The following is an 18,986-nucleotide window of genomic DNA, read 5'->3' on the forward strand; positions in this document are numbered from 1 at the left end:
AGATCTCCTCTAGAGCAGTGATGTTTTGGGGCTGTCGCTGGGCAACACGGACTTTCAACTCCCTCCAAAGATTTTCTATGGGGTTGAGATCTGGAGACTGGCTCGGCCACTCCAGGACCTTGAAATGCTTCTTACGAAGCCACTCCTTCGTTGGCCGGGCGGTGTGTTTGGGATCATTGTCATGCTGAAAGACCCAGCCACGTTTCATCTTCAATGCCCTTGCTGATGGAAGGAGGTTTTCACTCAAAATCTCATGATACATGGCCCCATTCATTCTTTCCTTTACACGGATCAGTCGTCCTGGTCCCTTTGCAGAAAAACAGCCCCAAAGCATGATGTTTCCACCCCCATGCTTCACAGTAGGTATGGTGTTCTTTGGATGCAACTCAGCATTCTTTCTCCTCCAAACACGACAAGTTGAGGTTTTAGCAAAAAGTTCTATTTTGGTTTCATCTGACCATATGACATTCTTCCAGTCCTCTTCTGGATCATCCAAATGCTCTCTAGCAAACTTCAGACGGGCCTGGACATGTACTGGCTTAAGCAGGGGGACACGTCTGGCACTGCAGGATTTGAGTCCCTGGCGGCGTAGTGTGCTACTGATGGCAGGGGCGGATCAAGCTTTCCAAAAGTGGGGGTGTTCTGGAATGGGGAAGCCAGATCATTAGAAATCGGTTTATGGCTATATACACACCCAGCGTGTACACTGTGATGTACTGTCAATGACCGATATGGAATTTTTTCATACCCATGGTCCATGGATGCAAATGAAAGTGAGGACAGCAGAAAGCCTATAAATCCAGTTGACTCCAGCCAAGTTCTGCATTTCATGCAGAGATGGATCATGTTGGGTTTTGGTGTTGTTACTGCCAGGGCTATGTAATTATTCAGTAAGTGAAGGCAAAAAGTATTGAGTGATAATTCTAGGTAACAGGATACTGTTCTATAACCGAGATGTTAGTATTGCTGCCTACACTGGTATACACTGATATAAACAAAACCAAAAACTTCACATAGCCCAAGAAGTCATACAGTGTATAGACCCTTTTCAGTCACGTGACCTTCGTAAACACGACCACCATTTTGGACATGTAGCGGACTTCGGCTCGAATTGGTTTGAATGCGAGGAAGACGACAAACGGAGAACATACAAGAAAAAGGAGCGAGATGCAGAAAACACCTTCGCTATCCAGCGACGTAGGGCATTTACAGGGCGAGCAGAGGGAGAGGTATTTTCAAAAATTGAGGTTGGCAGGCTTAGAGAACGACGTTTACCATCACACTGCCCTGGCGCTGTGTACAGTTTATCTTCTACGGTTTGTGCACTCGCTATTTGCCATTACTTTCTCCAACCCAGTGTTACAGATTACAGGGAACGGCCTGGATTTAAGAGACAAATACATGTTCCTCTTGTTTTGAACACTTATTTGTAGGCAGTGCTTAATTTGTAAAGTGGGAGGTCCCGGAGCGCAGAGGATGAGCGGCTCCGGTGCGGAAAAAAAGAGGGGGGGGCGCGGCGCTGCGCTTCTGGGCATGTTTTGTAATAACACTGCAAATTAAGTTCATCTGCAGATATTTTGTGGATGTCGTTTCATGAGAGAAATCACCAACAAGGCAGATATCAAAATCAGACATTAACACTAAATAAACTTGCATTTTTTAAATTTAATTATTTGGGGGGGGTTTTTTGTTTGTTTGTTTGTTACATAGTCAAAAGAGGTGTCGGATCACCGGATCCAGTGTAAATAGCTGCCGGAGCCAACGCCCGAGGTTCCGGAGCGCGCTCCGGCTTGCTCCCCCTCAAATTAAGCGCTGTTTGTAGGACACTGCCTCTGATCTGTCCTACAGTCTACCAACAGCAAAGGAACACAATGCTAGCTAATGTCGTTAGCTAATAGCTACTACAGAAGAACAAAGAGGTTACAATGGGTTATTTTAGCCTATTTGGTTACACACTCGCCGCCACAGAATGTTAACAGCAATGTAATGCCTTTTCTGGCTAATTTTATTCGTCTTACCTCCAACAAAGTGGTCACTACACAAGCGCTGGTATGCCGAGGGCTGCCAATCTTTCCTGTTTATGGCCGCTATCCATCTTCTCCGTCGGTCAGCATCTACCGGGATCCAATAAAATGATAACCCTTGCCTTGTGTGTTGATGGTTACTACATCCAGGTGCACAACAATATAGTGGCATGATGGAAGTCTTGCTGAAAATAAACACTTTCTTTGCTGCCGTTCCTCAATGCTGGCTGTGGTAAACTACTGGTAGTACATGTCCAAAATGGCGGCCGCGTTTGTCGTGACGTCACGTGAAAAGGGTCCATAGATCATTCAACGTTTGATAATCACACGAGTCGACATGAGTCACATTAGCATAGCTAATATTGCCTCTCTCTCTCTAGCCAGCTAGTATGCTTCTAACGTTAAGCATTTCAATCAATACTGCCTTAAATAAAACTGGTGCACCACGGATCCTCGATCTTGAAATGAGTGCAGTGGTTGAGTGATTGAGCAGTAGGCTACTCAAAGTAGTGGCACGTTTGCAAGCCTGTAGGTGCAGGGGTAATATAGTCAACTTACTTGGGGCTTCTTGAAAAAGGAGTCAATCGTCCCCTGCCTTTTCCTTTTCTGCATCCTTGTCAATATTGCACGACAAAAGAGGACAGCATTAATAGTCCTATGGAAATTAACACAATCTTTTAGGGCATGGCGCTTGGGACAACTGTCTGAACGACAGCATCGCAAGCGCTTTGAGAAGGGTCTGTCTGCAGAGCCAGACACAGTAAGCACCGCATGCGACGTCAAACCTGGAACGGTGAATCAGGAGCGGTAAAACGGGTGTTGGCTCTGCAGACAGATACTGTATTATTGAGCGCTTTCGGCACGCTACGCAAACTGGCTATTATATTCACGCAACTGCTGATTGGTCGGGTGAGGAAAAACTGTTTTGAGTCCGTTGCGTGGCTGTTTTTTGTCTAACGTTATGGCAATAGTTTACTTCCTTGTTACACATTTTATAGTAGCTGTATAATTTTCATTATGTCATTTTAATCTGACAAAAGTGCGGGGGATGAAATTGTGTTTCAACAAAAGTCGGGGGGATGAAACGTACGCATCCCCCGCGGGTGATACGCCCCTGACTGATGGTAGCCTTTGTTACTTTGGTCCCAGCTCTCTGCAGGTCATTCACTAGGTCCCCCCGTGCGGTTCTGGGATTTTTGCTCACTGTTCTTGTGATCATTTTGACCCCACGGGGTGAGATCTTGCGTGGAGCCCCAGATCGAGGGAGATTATCAGTGGTCTTGTATGTCTTCCATTTTCTAATAATTGCTCCCACAGTTGATTTCTTCACACCAAGCTGCTTACCTATTGCAGATTCAGTCTTCCCAGCCTGGTGCAGGTCTACAGTTTTGTTTCTGGTGTCCTTTGACAGCTCTTTGGTCTTGGCCATAGTGGAGTTTGGAGTGTGACTGTTTGAGGTTGTGGACAGGTGTCTTTTATACTGATAACGAGTTCAAACAGGTGCCATTAATACAGGTAACGAGTGGAGGACAGAGGAGCCTCTTAAAGAAGTTGTTACAGGTCTGTGAGAGCCAGAAATCTTGCTTGTTTGTAGGTGACCAAATACTTATTTTACCGAGGAATTTACCAATTAATTCATTAAAAATCCTACAATGTGATTTCCTGGATTCTTTCCCCCCATTCTGTCTCTCATAGTTGAAGTGTACCTATGATGAAAATTACAGGCCTCTCTCATCTTTTTAAGTGGGAGAACTTGCACAATTGGTGGCTGACTAAATACTTTTTTGCCCCACTGTATACACTACCGTTCAAAAGGTTGGGGTCACTTTGAAATGTCCTTATTTTTGAAAGACTTCTTTTCAATGAAGATCACTTTAAACTAATCAGAAATCCACTCTATACATTGCTAATGTGGTAAATGACTATTCTAGCTGCAAATGTCTGGTTTTTGGTGCAATATCTCCATAGGTGTATAGAGGCCCATTTCCAGCAACTCTCACTCCAGTGTTCTAATGGTACAATGTGTTTGCTCATTGCCTCAGAAGGCTAATGGATGATTAGAAAACCCTTGTACAATCATGTTAGCACAGCTGAAAACAGTTGAGCTCTTTAGAGAAGCTATAAAACTGACCTTCCTTTGAGCAGATTGAGTTTCTGGAGCATCACATTTGTGGGGTCGATTAAATGCTCAAAATGGCCAGAAAAATGTCTTGACTATATTTTCTATTCATTTTACAACTTATGGTGGTAAATAAAAGTGTGACTTTTCATGGAAAACACAAAACTGTCTGGGTGACCCCAAACTTTTGAACGTGTGTGTGTGTGTGTGTGTGTGTGTGTGTAACACATACATGCATACATACATTCATACATTTTGTCACATGTGCACCTGCAAGGTTTACAGGCACTTTCAGTGCATCATATACCAGGCAGGACATCTTGGATGACTTTTTTTTATTTGTAACCTTTTGAATAAAATGTGGTATCGTTTTTCTCAGATAAGGCCACAGTGGGCATCAGGTCATCATGTGATCGCCATTTGCTGGCTGCATCTCAGAACAGCATCGTAGTGGGTGCGGTGTTTGCTGTCCTAAAGGCTGTCTTCATGCTCGGTAAGGTTTTGTTTGTCGCAGTCATGGTGCACATCATTTAAAGTGCCTATCACGGGTAAATTTGGGAGCAAGATCAATGTAATTCTCCTATTTTATATTAAACTTTGGTCAAATATCTGTGTCAGATATATCAATGTCAGTGTCAGTTTGGTCCCTGCTTAAGTTGACATCCTGAGGGGTTACTTCAAATATCACCATGGACACGGGTGGGAGGTTTGTTTAAGTTCTAAGCGGAAATGATTTTGTCGGACGTTTTGTATCAAGTTTTTATCGATCAAATTTGCAAAAAATAACACTAAAAATGCTCTGTTTCTCAAAATCCAGTGAATGTGGATAGAATAAAACAGTTATTCCACTCAATCTCATCGTACAACCCCAATTCCAAAAAAGTTGGGACAAAGTACAAATTGTAAATAAAAACGGAATGCAATAATTTACAAATCTCAAAAACTGATATTGTTTTCACAATAGAACATAGACAACATATCAAATGTCAAAAGTGAGACATTTTGAAATTTCATGCCAAATATTGGCTCATTTGAAATGTCATGACAGCAACACATCTCAAAAAAGTTGGGACAGGGGCAATAAGAGGCTGGAAAAGTTAAAGGTACAAAAAAGGAACAGCTGGAGGACCAAACTGCAACTCATTAGGTCAATTGGCAATAGGTCATTAACATGACTGGGTATAGAAAGAGCATCTTGGAGTGGCAGCGGCTCTCAGAAGTAAAGATGGGAAGAGGATCACCAATCCCCCTAATTCTGCGCCGACAAATAGTGGAGCAATATCAGAAAGGAGTTCGACAGTGTAAAATTGCAGAGAGTTTGAACATATCATCATCTACAGTGCATAATATCATCAAAAGATTCAGAGAATCTGGAAGAATCTCTGTGCGTAAGGGTCAAGGCCGGAAAACCATACTGGGTGCCCGTGATCTTCGGGCCCTTAGACGGCACTGCATCACATACAGGCATGCTTCTGTATTGGAAATCACAAAATGGGCTCAGGAATATTTCCAGAGAACATTATCTGTGAACACAATTCACCGTGCCATCCGCCGTTGCCAGCTAAAACTCTATAGTTCAAAGAAGAAGCCGTATCTAAACATGATCCAGAAGCGCAGACGTCTTCTCTGGGCCAAGGCTCATTTAAAATGGACTGTGGCAAAGTGGAAAACTGTTCTGTGGTCAGACGAATCAAAATTTGAAGTTCTTTATGGAAATCAGGGACGCCGTGTCATTCGGACTAAAGAGGAGAAGGACGACCCAAGTTGTTATCAGCGCTCAGTTCAGAAGCCTGCCTCTCTGATGGTATGGGGTTGCATTAGTGCGTGTGGCATGGGCAGCTTACACATCTGGAAAGACACCATCAATGCTGAAAGGTATATCCAGGTTCTAGAGCAACATATGCTCCCATCCAGACGACGTCTCTTTCAGGGAAGACCTTGCATTTTCCAACATGACAATGCCAAACCACATACTGCATCAATTACAGCATCATGGCTGCGTAGAAGAAGGGTCCGGGTACTGAACTGGCCAGCCTGCAGTCCAGATCTTTCACCCATAGAAAACATTTGGCGCATCATAAAACGGAAGATACGACAAAAAAGACCTAAGACAGTTGAGCAACTAGAATCCTACATTAGACAAGAATGGGTTAACATTCCTATCCCTAAACTTGAGCAACTTGTCTCCTCAGTCCCCAGACGTTTACAGACTGTTGTAAAGAGAAAAGGGGATGTCTCACAGTGGTAAACATGGCCTTGTCCCAACTTTTTTGAGATGTGTTGTTGTCATGAAATTTAAAATCACCTAATTTTTCTCTTTAAATGATACATTTTCTCAGTTTAAACATTTGATATGTCATCTATGTTCTATTCTGAATAAAATATGGAATTTTGAAACTTCCACATCATTGCATTCCGTTTTTATTTACAATTTGTATTTTGTCCCAACTTGTTTGGAATCGGGGTTGTACATGGATTATAGCCGACTCGGTGCTACGCGCTTCGTCAGCTATCAGCTCATGTACGACTCGATTTCATGGAATAACTGTTAATCTCCCTTTGTGACATAGAAAGGGAAAAATCTGAACAGCTTGTTGAAGCACACGTTTTCTGAAATTGGCAGAGCAAAAGAAACTGACCGGGTGTCTTAGTTCAGAGTTTGTGGATTGGTAGGCACTCAGGATGCATATGTGCGCAAGCAGTGTAAAAGTGAGTTGTTTCAGAATATGTCCCCTTTAAAACCTGACTAGTCGTTCTGTTAAATGTAAGGTTGTAAAGGCTCTGGATTAGTGTGCATTGTGTCAACTTTTTTTTTTTGTGTGTGGTGGTGTTGTAGGAGACGCTGACTTAAAAGGCTCAGGCTTCTCCCACCCTGATGACATCGGGGAGGATGACATGGGCTCTAAAAAATCCGGGGGCCGCAACATCTCCATAGAAACAGCCAGCCTAGATGTTTACGCCAAGTATGTGCTGAAAAGCATCTGTCAGCAGGTGAGAAGCCACAAGAGCATCTGCTTTTTTTGTTTTGGTGATCAGCAAAAGTCACGTAAAAGAGTTTAAAGCTAGACGGTCTTTCGAGTTCATAAAATCGGTGAAATTTAGTTCTGTCTGAAATTTAGTTATTGCGATATATATATATTTATTTCTGTAATATCTCAGAAAAAATCAGGCCATTCTGTGGCTGGGAAGTTGTTTAATTTGATGGGATTAAAGCAAATAATGTGCATGAAATCACTCACTTCGTGCAGACAGAAGAAGTCCGTGTGCACATGCGCAGGTTCTTCTTCTTTTGGGTTTTACAGCAGCTGGCGTCCACAGTGTTGCATTACTGCCATCTACAGGTTTACCTTGATCGTGCACTGACAGTTACATCATTCTGTCGCTAAACGAACAGCTGATCACACCGAGGTGCTCGCTGACTGCCGATATTTATTAGTTTGGTCCTGCGTTTCCTTTCCTTCGTATATAACGTAGCATCTTTTCTCACTTTCCGTTACTGTAGTCGGTCTTTCACGGTTCATTCGCGTCCTCCATTTTTCTCTCCGGTTTCAAATTTGTATCCCACAATGCCTTGCATGAACAGGGAAAGCCCACCACATCATGCATGATGTAGTATCTTGAATTGGGTCATGGTGAAGCAGGAAAAAATAGTGGAGAATTTAGGGCCATGTGGCCCTATTTAAAAAAATAATAATTATAAAATTTGAAGCCTGTGATTCGAATTCAGTCGCTTTCAGTCCACTAAACAAAAATAATGGTGTCGGGAAAAATTCTTTTTATGACCTACACTTGAAAAATTTTGAAAGGCAGTCTCGCTTTAATGCTGTTCATTTAAACAGTTTATTCATGTTGCTGTAATGTTTTTCAAAAGAGTAACAGTATTAGCTTAGTGTATATCGCGGGTAAATTCAGGAGCAAGACCAATGTAATTCTCCTATTTTATATTAAACTTGGGTCACATTTTGCATCCTCTGCAATTTTTTTTTTTACCTTGCGCAATACCAGAAAAATTCAGTTGAAATCGAGCCATTTGAGGCGAATTGGTCCGCCTCTGAAAAAACTTGGCATTTGGATTTCCCGGCAAACATTGATTTTCGTGACGTCGCATGCGGGACGCCTCCCTCTGAATCCTACGTCAGCGCTGGTTTGTTTGAGAAAACGACCTGGTGGTTTTCTGCAAATTTCTTCAACGTTATCGCGTAATTATTAAAATGGTTAACAGATGTATCGTAGGAGGGTGTAGCAACACCAATCTTGATGGGATTAGTACTCATCGTTTCCCAAAAGACCGGACAATGAGAGAGAAATGGGAGCGCTTGGTCTACACAGGCTGTGCACTGAAACCGTGCAAAGCTCGCGCAGCCTGCTGGCGCTTCCACAGGTGACGTCACGAATCTGGCTGCAGACTCCCTTGGGATTTTTCCAGACGTGTTTTATTTTTTTTTTCTGCTGTAGACAGATGGCCTTGTGTAAAATTACCCTTCTGGATGAGTGTGTAAAGGGACATTCTTTCATATATATATATATATATATATATATATATATATATATATATATATATATAAAAAAGAAATTGGTCCAGAATATGCACTTAAAAGTATGTTACACTGAAATAATGTGCCTCTTTCATGATATGGCACCCAACACTGGCTCTGATCTCTTCATCTGAAATAAAATGTCATGCAGACCGTCCGTCCGTCCATCCATCCATCCATCCATCCATCCATTCATTCATTGTCCATCTCTGTTTCAGGAGTGGGTCGGAGAGCGCTGTCTCAAATCCCTCTCCGAGGACAGCAGTGCTCTTCAGGACCCGGTGCTGGTGAACATCCAGGCACAGAGGCTGCTGCAGCTCATCTGTTACCCACACAGACAGCTGGACAGTGAGGAAGGAGAGAACCCTCAGAGACAGCGCATCAAACGCATCCTCCAGGTCTGATGCACATGCTCATGCATGGCTACTAAAGAAGACACGTTTTTCATTTGTTTTATTGTACAGGAAAAGATTAAAAGTAACACATCGGTTCCAGTTAAAAGGGCCTGACTCGGTTCAAACTGGTTTACAGCAGATTCCTGTTCTGCAGCACATCAGACAAGAATCGCGTCGCGATCCAGTCAAGACAGAAATTACACTGATAATACAGTACAAATAAAACCTCAGTGTTGCCAGGCAAAACAAACCACGCCCGGTAGCACTTGTTTTGGTTTTTTTTTTATTGTTTTTAAGTGAAATGAAAGAGCTTTTCAGAGGAGCCATGATTTCCTTCCATAGAATTATGTCGTAAATTTGTAATAACTATTATTTTGACCTTTTTGGTGACCTTGACGATGACCCTCAAAATGTTGGAGGTTCTATTTGAGACCAATGCCCGTCTGTCCTGAAAGTTTGATGAAGGTTGGTCCAGTCGTTTTCCCGTCATGCTGGAAACAAAGAAACCCCACCGAAAACAATACCTCGCCCCCTGATGGATTCCTCCATCCCGGGCGAGGTCATTAGTACCCCTTTTCCACCAAATCGGTTCCAGGGCTGGTTCGGGGCTGGTGCTGGTTCACAACTCGTTCAACTTGTGAGCCAGCTGAGAACCAGTTTGCTTTTCCATAGCTCGCGGTGCCACGTCATTACGTCGCTGTATACGTCAGTTACGTCGCTACGTTTGAATAAACCTTGGCACGAATATCGAAGTAAAAACAACGCAGAAGAAGAAGAAGCAGCAGCAACAACAACAATAATAATAATGGATGACTTCACGTTTGTACAGCTGCTGCTTCTCGCCGCTTAAAAATGTCGATCTTTCGCGGTCTTATTGTTGTTGGTCTTAACAACTCCGCCCCCCCGCTGACGTAAGCGGTTCTTTCCTCTGGCCCAGCAGAGAGTTGGTGCTAGCCTGGAACCGGTTTTTCTGGCCCCAGAGCCAGTTCTTTGTCAGTGGAAACAGAAAACCCGGTTCCAAACTAAGCACTGGCCCCGAACCAGCCCTGGAACTGCTTTGGTGGAAAAGGGGCATAAGGGTGTCAACAGAAATAAAAACAACGCAGATAGCAACATCCATGGACATTGAAAGGAGAGACGATTGAAGCGATGTAAAAACAACCTGACCAGTATGAGAATAGATTCGTGATTGTAAGTGTAACTGTCGGCGTTTGTACACCTTTTTATCCCCCGCTGGCCGAAAGGCCCGAAGGGGGATTAAGTCGTGGCGATTTCCGTCCGTCTGTCCGTCCGTCCCGGGAAGCGCGCTCGCCTTCTGACATCAACTCCTCTTAGAATTTCTGCAGGAATTTCATGAAACTTGGCAGGATTCTTTGTTCTGTGTCGGTAATACGCATATTGTAATTTCGTTCAATTCGGGCACATTTTCCCAGAGTTCCAGCCCTTGATTAACAAAATTATACTTGGACGACTTCATGAGGGTATTTTTTTTTTTTCCTTCTGACATCAACTCCTCTCACAATTTTTGGACGAATTTCTCGAAGCTTGGCAAAAGGCTTTGTTATATGACGCACATACATATATTGTGATTTGGGTAGAAACTAGCTTAATGAATAAAAATATATATTCACAAAGGATTGATATGTCAGAGTCGTCTTGTTTTGTTTGCCTGGAAACCTAACAGGACGGAGTTCCCCAAAAGCATCGCAGCACAAAGATCATCGTTAAATGGTCAAGTGAGCAGCACAATGAACTCTCTCTCTCCTAATTAAGATGCTCTTAGCATTAAGAGGTTTTTGGGGAACCCAGCCCAGACTCGTTATTAATGTCATTTATCATGGGACCCATTCGGATCTGTGCACGCCCTTCATAAAACCAGTGGGAAAAGTCATGCGACTGGGCAGATATGGATTGATTTTATTTATTTTTAATCTGGTCCGGAAAAAGCCGTGTGCGGCCCTGGACCCGGTTTTTCATTTTGCTCCGAATTGTTACTTTGAAAACCGAGCAGAGTCAAAGTGAATTTTATTATCCAGGTGATTTTATCAGACACAGGCCGAATTGAACAAGCAGAAATTTGTCGAAAACGGAGAAAAGGTCCTTTCGAGCAAAGAAATGCACTTGTTTAGACAAGAAAACATGCCGTCGATCAAATAAAAATGGATTGTTTCATTTTTCACACGCCATTGTTGATCGTTTTCCAAAATGCTTGAAAAGGTGGACAGGGCAAGTATGGGATGACATTAAATCCAAAAAAGACAAAAGCAATGGTAGTAAGTCGCCTGATGGAAAAAGTGCGTCTTTGATGCTGAACGGAGAACAGATCAAGGCAGTCAAAAAAAATTCGTGTATCTCGGTTCGACGGTCACACAGGATGCAAGGTGTGTGGAAGATGTCAAGTGTAGAATAAGGATCAGTCCAATAGACTTCCGACCGGTGGCACTCACTTCACATTTGATGAAGACGTTGGAGCGACTCTTCCTCAGCCTCCTCAGACCCCAGGTGCAACATGCCCAGGACTGTCTGCGGTTTGCCTACCGGGCAGGTGTTGGTGTGGAAGACGCCATCCTCTACCTGCTACACCGAGCCCACTCGCATCTGGATAAGGGAAATGGCACAGTGAGGATCCTCTTCTTGGACTTCTTGAGTGCCTTCAACACCAGCCTTCAACAGCCCCTTATGCTTCAGGACAAACTGAACAGGATGCGAGTGGACCCCTGCCTGGTCACCTGGATCTCCAGCTACCTCACCGACAGGCCGCAGTACGTCAGGCTGAAGGACATCGTGTCTGACCCTGTGATTAGCAGCACTGGAGCACCCCAGGGCACGGTGCTGGCCCCTCTTCTCTTCACCCTGTACACCACGGACTTCTGCTACAACTCGGAGCTGTGTCACGTTCAGAAGTTCGCTGATGGCACGGCCATCGTTGGGTGCATCAGTGACGACAGAGAGGAGGAGTATAGGAGCCTGGTGAGGGACTTTACTGTTTGGTGCAACAGGAACCATCTGCAGCTCAACACCTCGAAGACCAAGGAGCTGATCATTGACTTTGGGAGGTCCAGACCAAGGTCACGACCAGTTCTGGTCGAGGTGGAGGCTGTGGATTCCTACAAGTACCTCGGGCTGTGGCTGGACAGCAAGCTGGACTGGACTTGCAACACCAACCACTTGTACAGGAAGGGACAGAGCAGGCTATACTTCCTGAGGAGGCTGCGGTCCTTTAACATCTGCAGGAAACTCCTGTGGATGTTCTATCAGTCTGTGGTCGCCAGTGTCCTGTTTTACACCGTGGTGTGCTGGGGGGCAGCACATCCAAGAAGGACACATCCAGGCTGGACAAACTGATCAGGCGGGCCGGCTCTGTGGTCGGCATGAAACTGGACTCTCTGGTGACGGTGGCAGAGAAGAGGTCTATGGACAAACTATTGAACATCATGGATGATGCCAGTCACCCTCTGCACACCGTCATCAGCAACCAGCAGAGTCTGTTCAGTGACCGAATGCTCCTTCCCAAGTGCAGGACGAACAGACTTAAAAACTCCTTTGTCCCTCACGCCATCAGACTGTACAACTCCTCTCTGGAGGGGAGGAGGGGTAACAGGAGGATGGGAAGGAACAGTAGCCTAGCCTGACGACAAGCAATACCGGACAATGTGCAATACCTCTCCTGCTGGACTTTTTTCAAATCTTTTTAATACATTTGTATATGTAAATAATTTACTTATATAGAAGTTTTCTAAAGACTTAATTTATCTAGAAGTTCTCTTTTTTTCTATTCTATTCTCTGTTTATCCTATAATGATGCTACTGGAATTTTAATTTCCCTGAGGGAACCCTCACAAAGGGATCAGTAAAGTGCTATCTAATCTAATCTAGACTACAGATGACACACTTGAAGATATCGAAACAAACGAGCGTGAGGATGATTTTAAAACCTACGTATGATCTACTGCCCTATATGATGTGGAATGCTGGACCATGAGGGCAGACCTGATACGCAGGCTGAGAGCTTTTGAAATGTGGAGTTACCGACACGCACTTAAGATCAGTTGGCAGAAAAAGATGAGTAACGCACAGGTATTGGAGACGGTTGGAATACAACAAGAACTGATGACCACAGCCACGAAAAAGAAAAGCCGGTACTGCGGGCATTAGATAAGGGCTGATGGAGAAAGTGCCAGGAAAGAGAGCGAGAGGTAGACGGAGGAGAGTTTGGTTGGATGACGTAAAAGAATGGCTCGATACCAATGCTGAAGGGATTGTGAGAAGCAGGAACCGAGAGAGCTGGTGGCAAGCGGTCTCCAACCTACGAGATGTAGACAGAACCTGAACCTAACCTAATGTTTGTTAAAAAAGGTCATGTGATAAAATGGCTATTGAGGAAAACATCTGGCTCTTGGTCATTTGTACACCTTGCTGCGCTCGGTCCGTACGGCAGGACCCGAAGTCTAATATCGTTCCCTCCAGCCCGCTCACTCCGTCAGTAAGCACATAATAATACACACGTAGAACTAGTTTGCTAGTTAATTGCATTTGTACAAACGTAACATAGTAGCTGTACGATTGTCCAGAGGGTTCTATCGTAGTACATCATGCAACCTCAAAAATAAACTGGACAAGCGTTTCAGCCATGAGATGAGTCGCTCAGTGTTTCAACGCTGAAATGATACTGATGCGTCAAAACACACATACCAAATGAGAAAGTTTGTATTGTGAAAGGCAGTAAGGAGTTTTTGGGGGGGGTTTTTCTCTTCTGGACAGCTATGAATTTATTTATTTATTTATTTTTCATTAATTAATTTATTAATTAAGCTGCATCTGCTTGTCCTAGGCACCCAGGTGACTGATTTGTCCACCCTTTAACGATAAGGCACAAGCCTCAACCCGAGGCGTTGCCCGAATGCCCAATTTGCCTGACCAAGATGCTCAGGCAGACATATTTTAGCGAGTTAGACCCATTCAGGCCCACAAGCACAAAAATGATTTTCGAGCAAGTACATTACCAAAAACAAGACCTGTTAACTAGCATCCTATCCTCGCCTCCCATCCCCTGTGATCTCCATTTTGTTTGTTTTTTTTCTTCCCGATTTGTAACGGTGATTCTGATTGGCTCGTTTCAGGCGGGCATGCGTGGGCATTTGTGCTTTTCAGCGATCACTACGAGCGGTCGCTGGTGCCCTCTAAGTTTTCCCGGGTTGACTTCAGGACGTCCATGTGTATATGGGTCCGTCTCAGAAACCGGTCTCTCATTTGGGACATTATGGTCATGTTTTATGGCCAACAAAACGAGATCATTAACATTATTTCATGTTTAATAAGAATAAAGATAGTATCTTGCTTTATCTGGCCTCCACTGTGAATTTTTTTTTTTTTTTAATTACAATTCAAATGCTTTTGTAAAATTAATTTTCATATAAAATAACTCCATCATGAAGAATTAAAGCCCCTCCTTCACAGATGAGTGAAAATATTGAATAAATTTCCTCTTTTTGATTGCTTGGGTTAAAAATGCCAAGTTATGATGACTGAATTGATTATTCGCTTAAATATGAATAATATGATACAGTTTGGGTATTTGATCTGGCGAAATAGGGCACGATGGAAAAATCCAGAACACACCGGAAAGATGAGAATAACGGCGCTGGTAAAAGAACAGCGACTGTACCGGCTGAAGGTCGCGCGGGTCTCTGCTGCGGCGCGTGAGCAATGGGACATCACTACCGCACCGGACGGAGCGCGAGGCGGGGGCGGGGCAAAATGACTGGCCGTAGATTCTATCAAAAGTTTGATCGAAATTGACCATGGTTACACGATCAATGACAATGGAAGCACGATCAGCTTCTAACTGTTGGAGTGGAAAATTCCATTCTACACATGCAAATTGTTAATGTGTGTCCTTCCCCGCACACAAATAACACGCTACGGTAAAAAATAGACCACGACTCATTTCATAGCTCAGAAATTCATACAAGACCAGCTACCATCGTAACATCTTCTGTAAGAAACATATTCTATACCTAACTTTCAGCTTTCGTTTTAAATAAAATCGCAGATTTCTAACTAAATGTTTATATGGCGTAGTGATTTTAAGTTACTACTTTTGGTGAGGTCGTGACCTCGACCCTGAGGCTTTCCGTTTAGATCAAAAAACACAATCGTATTGGTTTTGGGTTTGCGGGAAATGGAGTTACGACAGTGATGAAATATGTTGCATGATGTTTTATTATGGTTATGATTATTCTGAGAGCGCACCAATCCTTAGGTGGATAAAGTTACAACTTAAAATACAATTAGTGATAACTGTAGACTTTTCAGTGGACTTCAACCTTTTTAAGGGAACGCGATGTCGTCGACCGTTTATCATGTCCCAGATCAAGCCGCCATTTTTCCACAAATTTGCAGAATTTTTGCCAAATTCTGAAGAGTATTCACATCAAAGATTTAGTTTTATCTGTATTATTTCTTTCGTCATTTTATTTCAAATTAAAACCAACATCACCAGTCAAAACCGTATAGTTTATTGACTGTGAGTATATTTAGTGGGGTTCCCCCACGGTACCCAGTTTCTGAGACAGACCCATCTGTAAAAAAAAAAAAAATAATAATTTTTTTAAATTTTCAGTCAATGGGGAAAAGACTTGCTTTTGTGTCTCCAGTAGTCAAACCACACTATAAAGGTTGTTTAATTTCCTCCTAAATGCAACAGCAAGCTGAACGATAAGACAGTACGGCAGTACAGACTCCTGTTTTATAATGGTTTTAGTTTTTATAATTCATCTTTGCAATATCGCTAGTCATTGTTACAAAGTGTGTATGTCGTGTCCTAAACTCATCTCATCTCATTATCTCTAGCCGCTTTATCCTGTTCTACAGGGTCACAGGCAAGCTGGAGCCTATCCCAGCTGACTACGGGCGAAAGGCGGGGTACACCCTGGACAAGTCGCCAGGTCATCACAGGGCTGACACATAGACACAGACAACCATTCACACTCACATTCACACCTACGCTCAATTTAGAGTCACCAGTTAACCTAACCTGCATGTCTTTGGACTGTGGGGGAAACCGGAGCACCCGGAGGAAACCCACGCGGACACGGGGAGAACATGCAAACTCCGCACAGAAAGGCCCTCGCCGGCCACGGGGCTCGTACCCGGACCTTCTTGCTGTGAGGCGACAGCGCTAACCACTACACCTCCGTGCCGCCCATGTCCTAAACTCTATATAAAAATATGTATTATGTACTCGTACCGTATGTAAGTCTTACATATGATATTGATTTATGTTTCATGTTTTCAGCGCTTGTCTTGTTGTTCTGTTGCAGAAATGTTTTTAAAAAATGAAATATATATATATATATATATATATATATATAATATATATATATATATTTATTTATTTATTTATTTTTAAACATGTACGTTTGTATAAATAACTCAATTGTACTGGCTTGAACCGTGTTCTTGAAAACTTGCCGAAATACTGCAAAATTTTAGGGTGAAAGGAAATTCAAGAGGGCAAAAACTACTACTTCTTTTTAAGGCCATTTAAGGTGTCGGAAGTTAACGTTGAGGCCTGAAGACGTGAAGTATGAGAAATGTGAGGTTTATATCAAAGTGCAAATATTTTCTTTCCAACATCCTTAAGCCTTCATTTCTTTGACTATAAATGGTCACGTGGTATAAATGGTAAAGTGCAAGCTGTGCGTCTTAACACCAACCCTCTGTTCTACCCCTTCACTTCCCCGTGGTTTTGCCTGCACTCGGTCCTTTCATGCCGTCCATTACTCTCTTGCAGAACCTGGACCAGTGGACCATGAGGCAGTCTTCTCTTGAGCTCCAGCTCATGATCAAGCAGAGTTCTAATAACGTAAGTCATCTCCGTAATAATGTAAGAAATGTGCATGCTTTGAATTGAGCTCATGGGGAAAAAAAATTCTCCAAAAATGTGGTGTTTTTAATCATATTGATGCTATTGAACACTGGATTATAGATTAGATCTCAATGCGGCACCTTTTCGCTGTGTACAGGAGCTCTATTCCCTGCTGGAGAACATTGCCAAGGCAACCATCGAGGTTTTCCAGAAGTCTGCGGAGATGAACTCCAGTAACCCTTCCTGGAACGGTTCAGCTGCCTCCAGCAGCTCCGTCTCCAATAGCAACAACACCAGCAAGCTCAAACCAGTGCTCAGGTGTGTGTGAGACCCCAGTCGGGACTCAACGGTAACTCCATCCTCCCAGGGCCTATCGCGCCTTACTGGGTTTCTGCTTGATGGAGGGCCTTTTAGTGTAACCTTCTTGTGAACTTTAAGCGAATAAGGAAAATGGGTCACTCGGTCAGTGACCTGGAGGAGCAAAGAAGCAGCTATCGTTCTGTGCTGGAGCTGAGTTGACATTGTGTGTGTGTGTGTGTGTGTAGTTCTTCAGAGCGTTCAGGCGTGTGGTTGGTGGCCCCACTGATTGCTAAACTGCCCACCTCAGTACAGGGACACGTACTGAAAGCAGCAGGGGAGGAGCTGGAGAAGGGCCAACACCTCGGGTCCTCCTCCCGCAAGGAGAGAGATCGACAGAAACAGAAGAGGTACGCAAATCTTTTGAAATCATAAGAAAAGTAACATCTCCTCTTCGTTTAAAAGGAACGAGCAATACGGCAGACCGTCACGTCCTACGATACACTGTCGCCTCTGAAAGTATTGGAACGGCAAGGCCGATTCTTGTTTTATTTTGCTAGAAGTTGAAGACCTTTGGGTTTGAGATGAAAAGATAAGGCCAAGACTATAGAATGTCAGCTTTCGTTTCTTGATCTCATCTCATCTCAAGCCGCTTCATCCTTCTACAGGGTCGCAGGCAAGCTGGAGCCTATCCCAGCTGACTACGGGCGAAAGGCGGGGTACACCCTGGACAAGTCGCCAGGTCATCACAGGGCTGACACATAGACACAGACAACCATTCACACTCACATTCACACCTACGGTCAATTTAGAGTCACCAGTTAACCTAACCTGCATGCCTTTGGACTGTGGGGGAAACCGGAGCACCCGGAGGAAACCCACGCGGACACGGGGAGAACATGCAAACTCCACACAGAAAGGCCCTCGCCGGCCACGGGGCTCGAACCCAGGACCTTCTTGCTGTGAGGCGACAGCGCTAACCACTACACCACCGTGCCGCCCGTTTCTTGATCTTTCCATCGAAAATTTTCAATATTATCAGATATACAGTACTATCTTAGGCATTGTTTTGTTTTGGGGGTTTTTCATCCAAACTTTTGTTCTAGATTTCTATTTTATGATTTCTACATTATCGAGTCGGTGCAAAAACATTTTAGAGTCCAAATGTTCGTTTTCCAGCACAAAATTAAACGTGACGGGGGGGAACTGTTTGTATCCGAGCCGCGTATTCTATAAGAGAGCACTTTTCAGATTAAAAAAGGAAACATAATGAAGGCTGCTGGGTTTTGGTGCAAAATGAAGAAGCGAGTGTGACAGTCAAAGTGTCCAGAAGAACTGCGGCTGGTTCTGTAAGATGCTCAGTAAAACCTCCAGCTCATTTCCGCATAAAACTGCACTCGCTGTACCTGAGACTATTTTTTTTTTTTTTTTAAAGGGGTACCAAATATAATATATACAGTTGCTGATGTGACAAAGTAACGTATTCTTAAGTATTCTATCAAATTTATATACTAGAAAACAACGAAATATCTTGGTAATTGTAAATATAATACTTTATACGCTAAACCGCACAAGAGTCGCCATTTTTAAAAGACCGTGACGTCAGCGCTACCCACTGCACTAGCGGGACTCTCCGAAATAGAGGAGAGAAGCGTGTAATCATGGCGTCGGGCGCATCAAGTGAAAGCAACAGCTCTGTCGAATCATACGAAGAGATCCCGCAAGACACACTGCAAGCAGGCTATG

General features: G+C 43.6%; 1 protein-coding gene across 4 annotated transcripts in view; it reads left to right on the plus strand.

Annotated features, from left to right (window-relative positions):
* med12 (mediator complex subunit 12) overlaps positions 1–18,986 on the plus strand; it is a 178,759-nt gene that overhangs the window by 109,353 nt on the left and 50,420 nt on the right. For all 4 annotated transcript variants that reach the window (XM_060915213.1, XM_060915214.1, XM_060915215.1 and 1 more), the window contains exons 25-30: positions 4,523–4,636; positions 6,980–7,134; positions 8,897–9,076; positions 16,869–16,940; positions 17,101–17,261; positions 17,489–17,650. In XM_060915213.1, the coding sequence (XP_060771196.1) occupies positions 4,523–4,636; positions 6,980–7,134; positions 8,897–9,076; positions 16,869–16,940; positions 17,101–17,261; positions 17,489–17,650 (844 nt within the window). The remainder of the gene's footprint in view (positions 1–4,522; positions 4,637–6,979; positions 7,135–8,896; positions 9,077–16,868; positions 16,941–17,100; positions 17,262–17,488; positions 17,651–18,986) is intronic.

The sequence above is a fragment of the Neoarius graeffei genome, chromosome 2 (genome assembly GCF_027579695.1).
Source record: "Neoarius graeffei isolate fNeoGra1 chromosome 2, fNeoGra1.pri, whole genome shotgun sequence".
In the NCBI taxonomy this organism is placed as follows: Eukaryota; Metazoa; Chordata; class Actinopteri; order Siluriformes; family Ariidae; genus Neoarius; species Neoarius graeffei.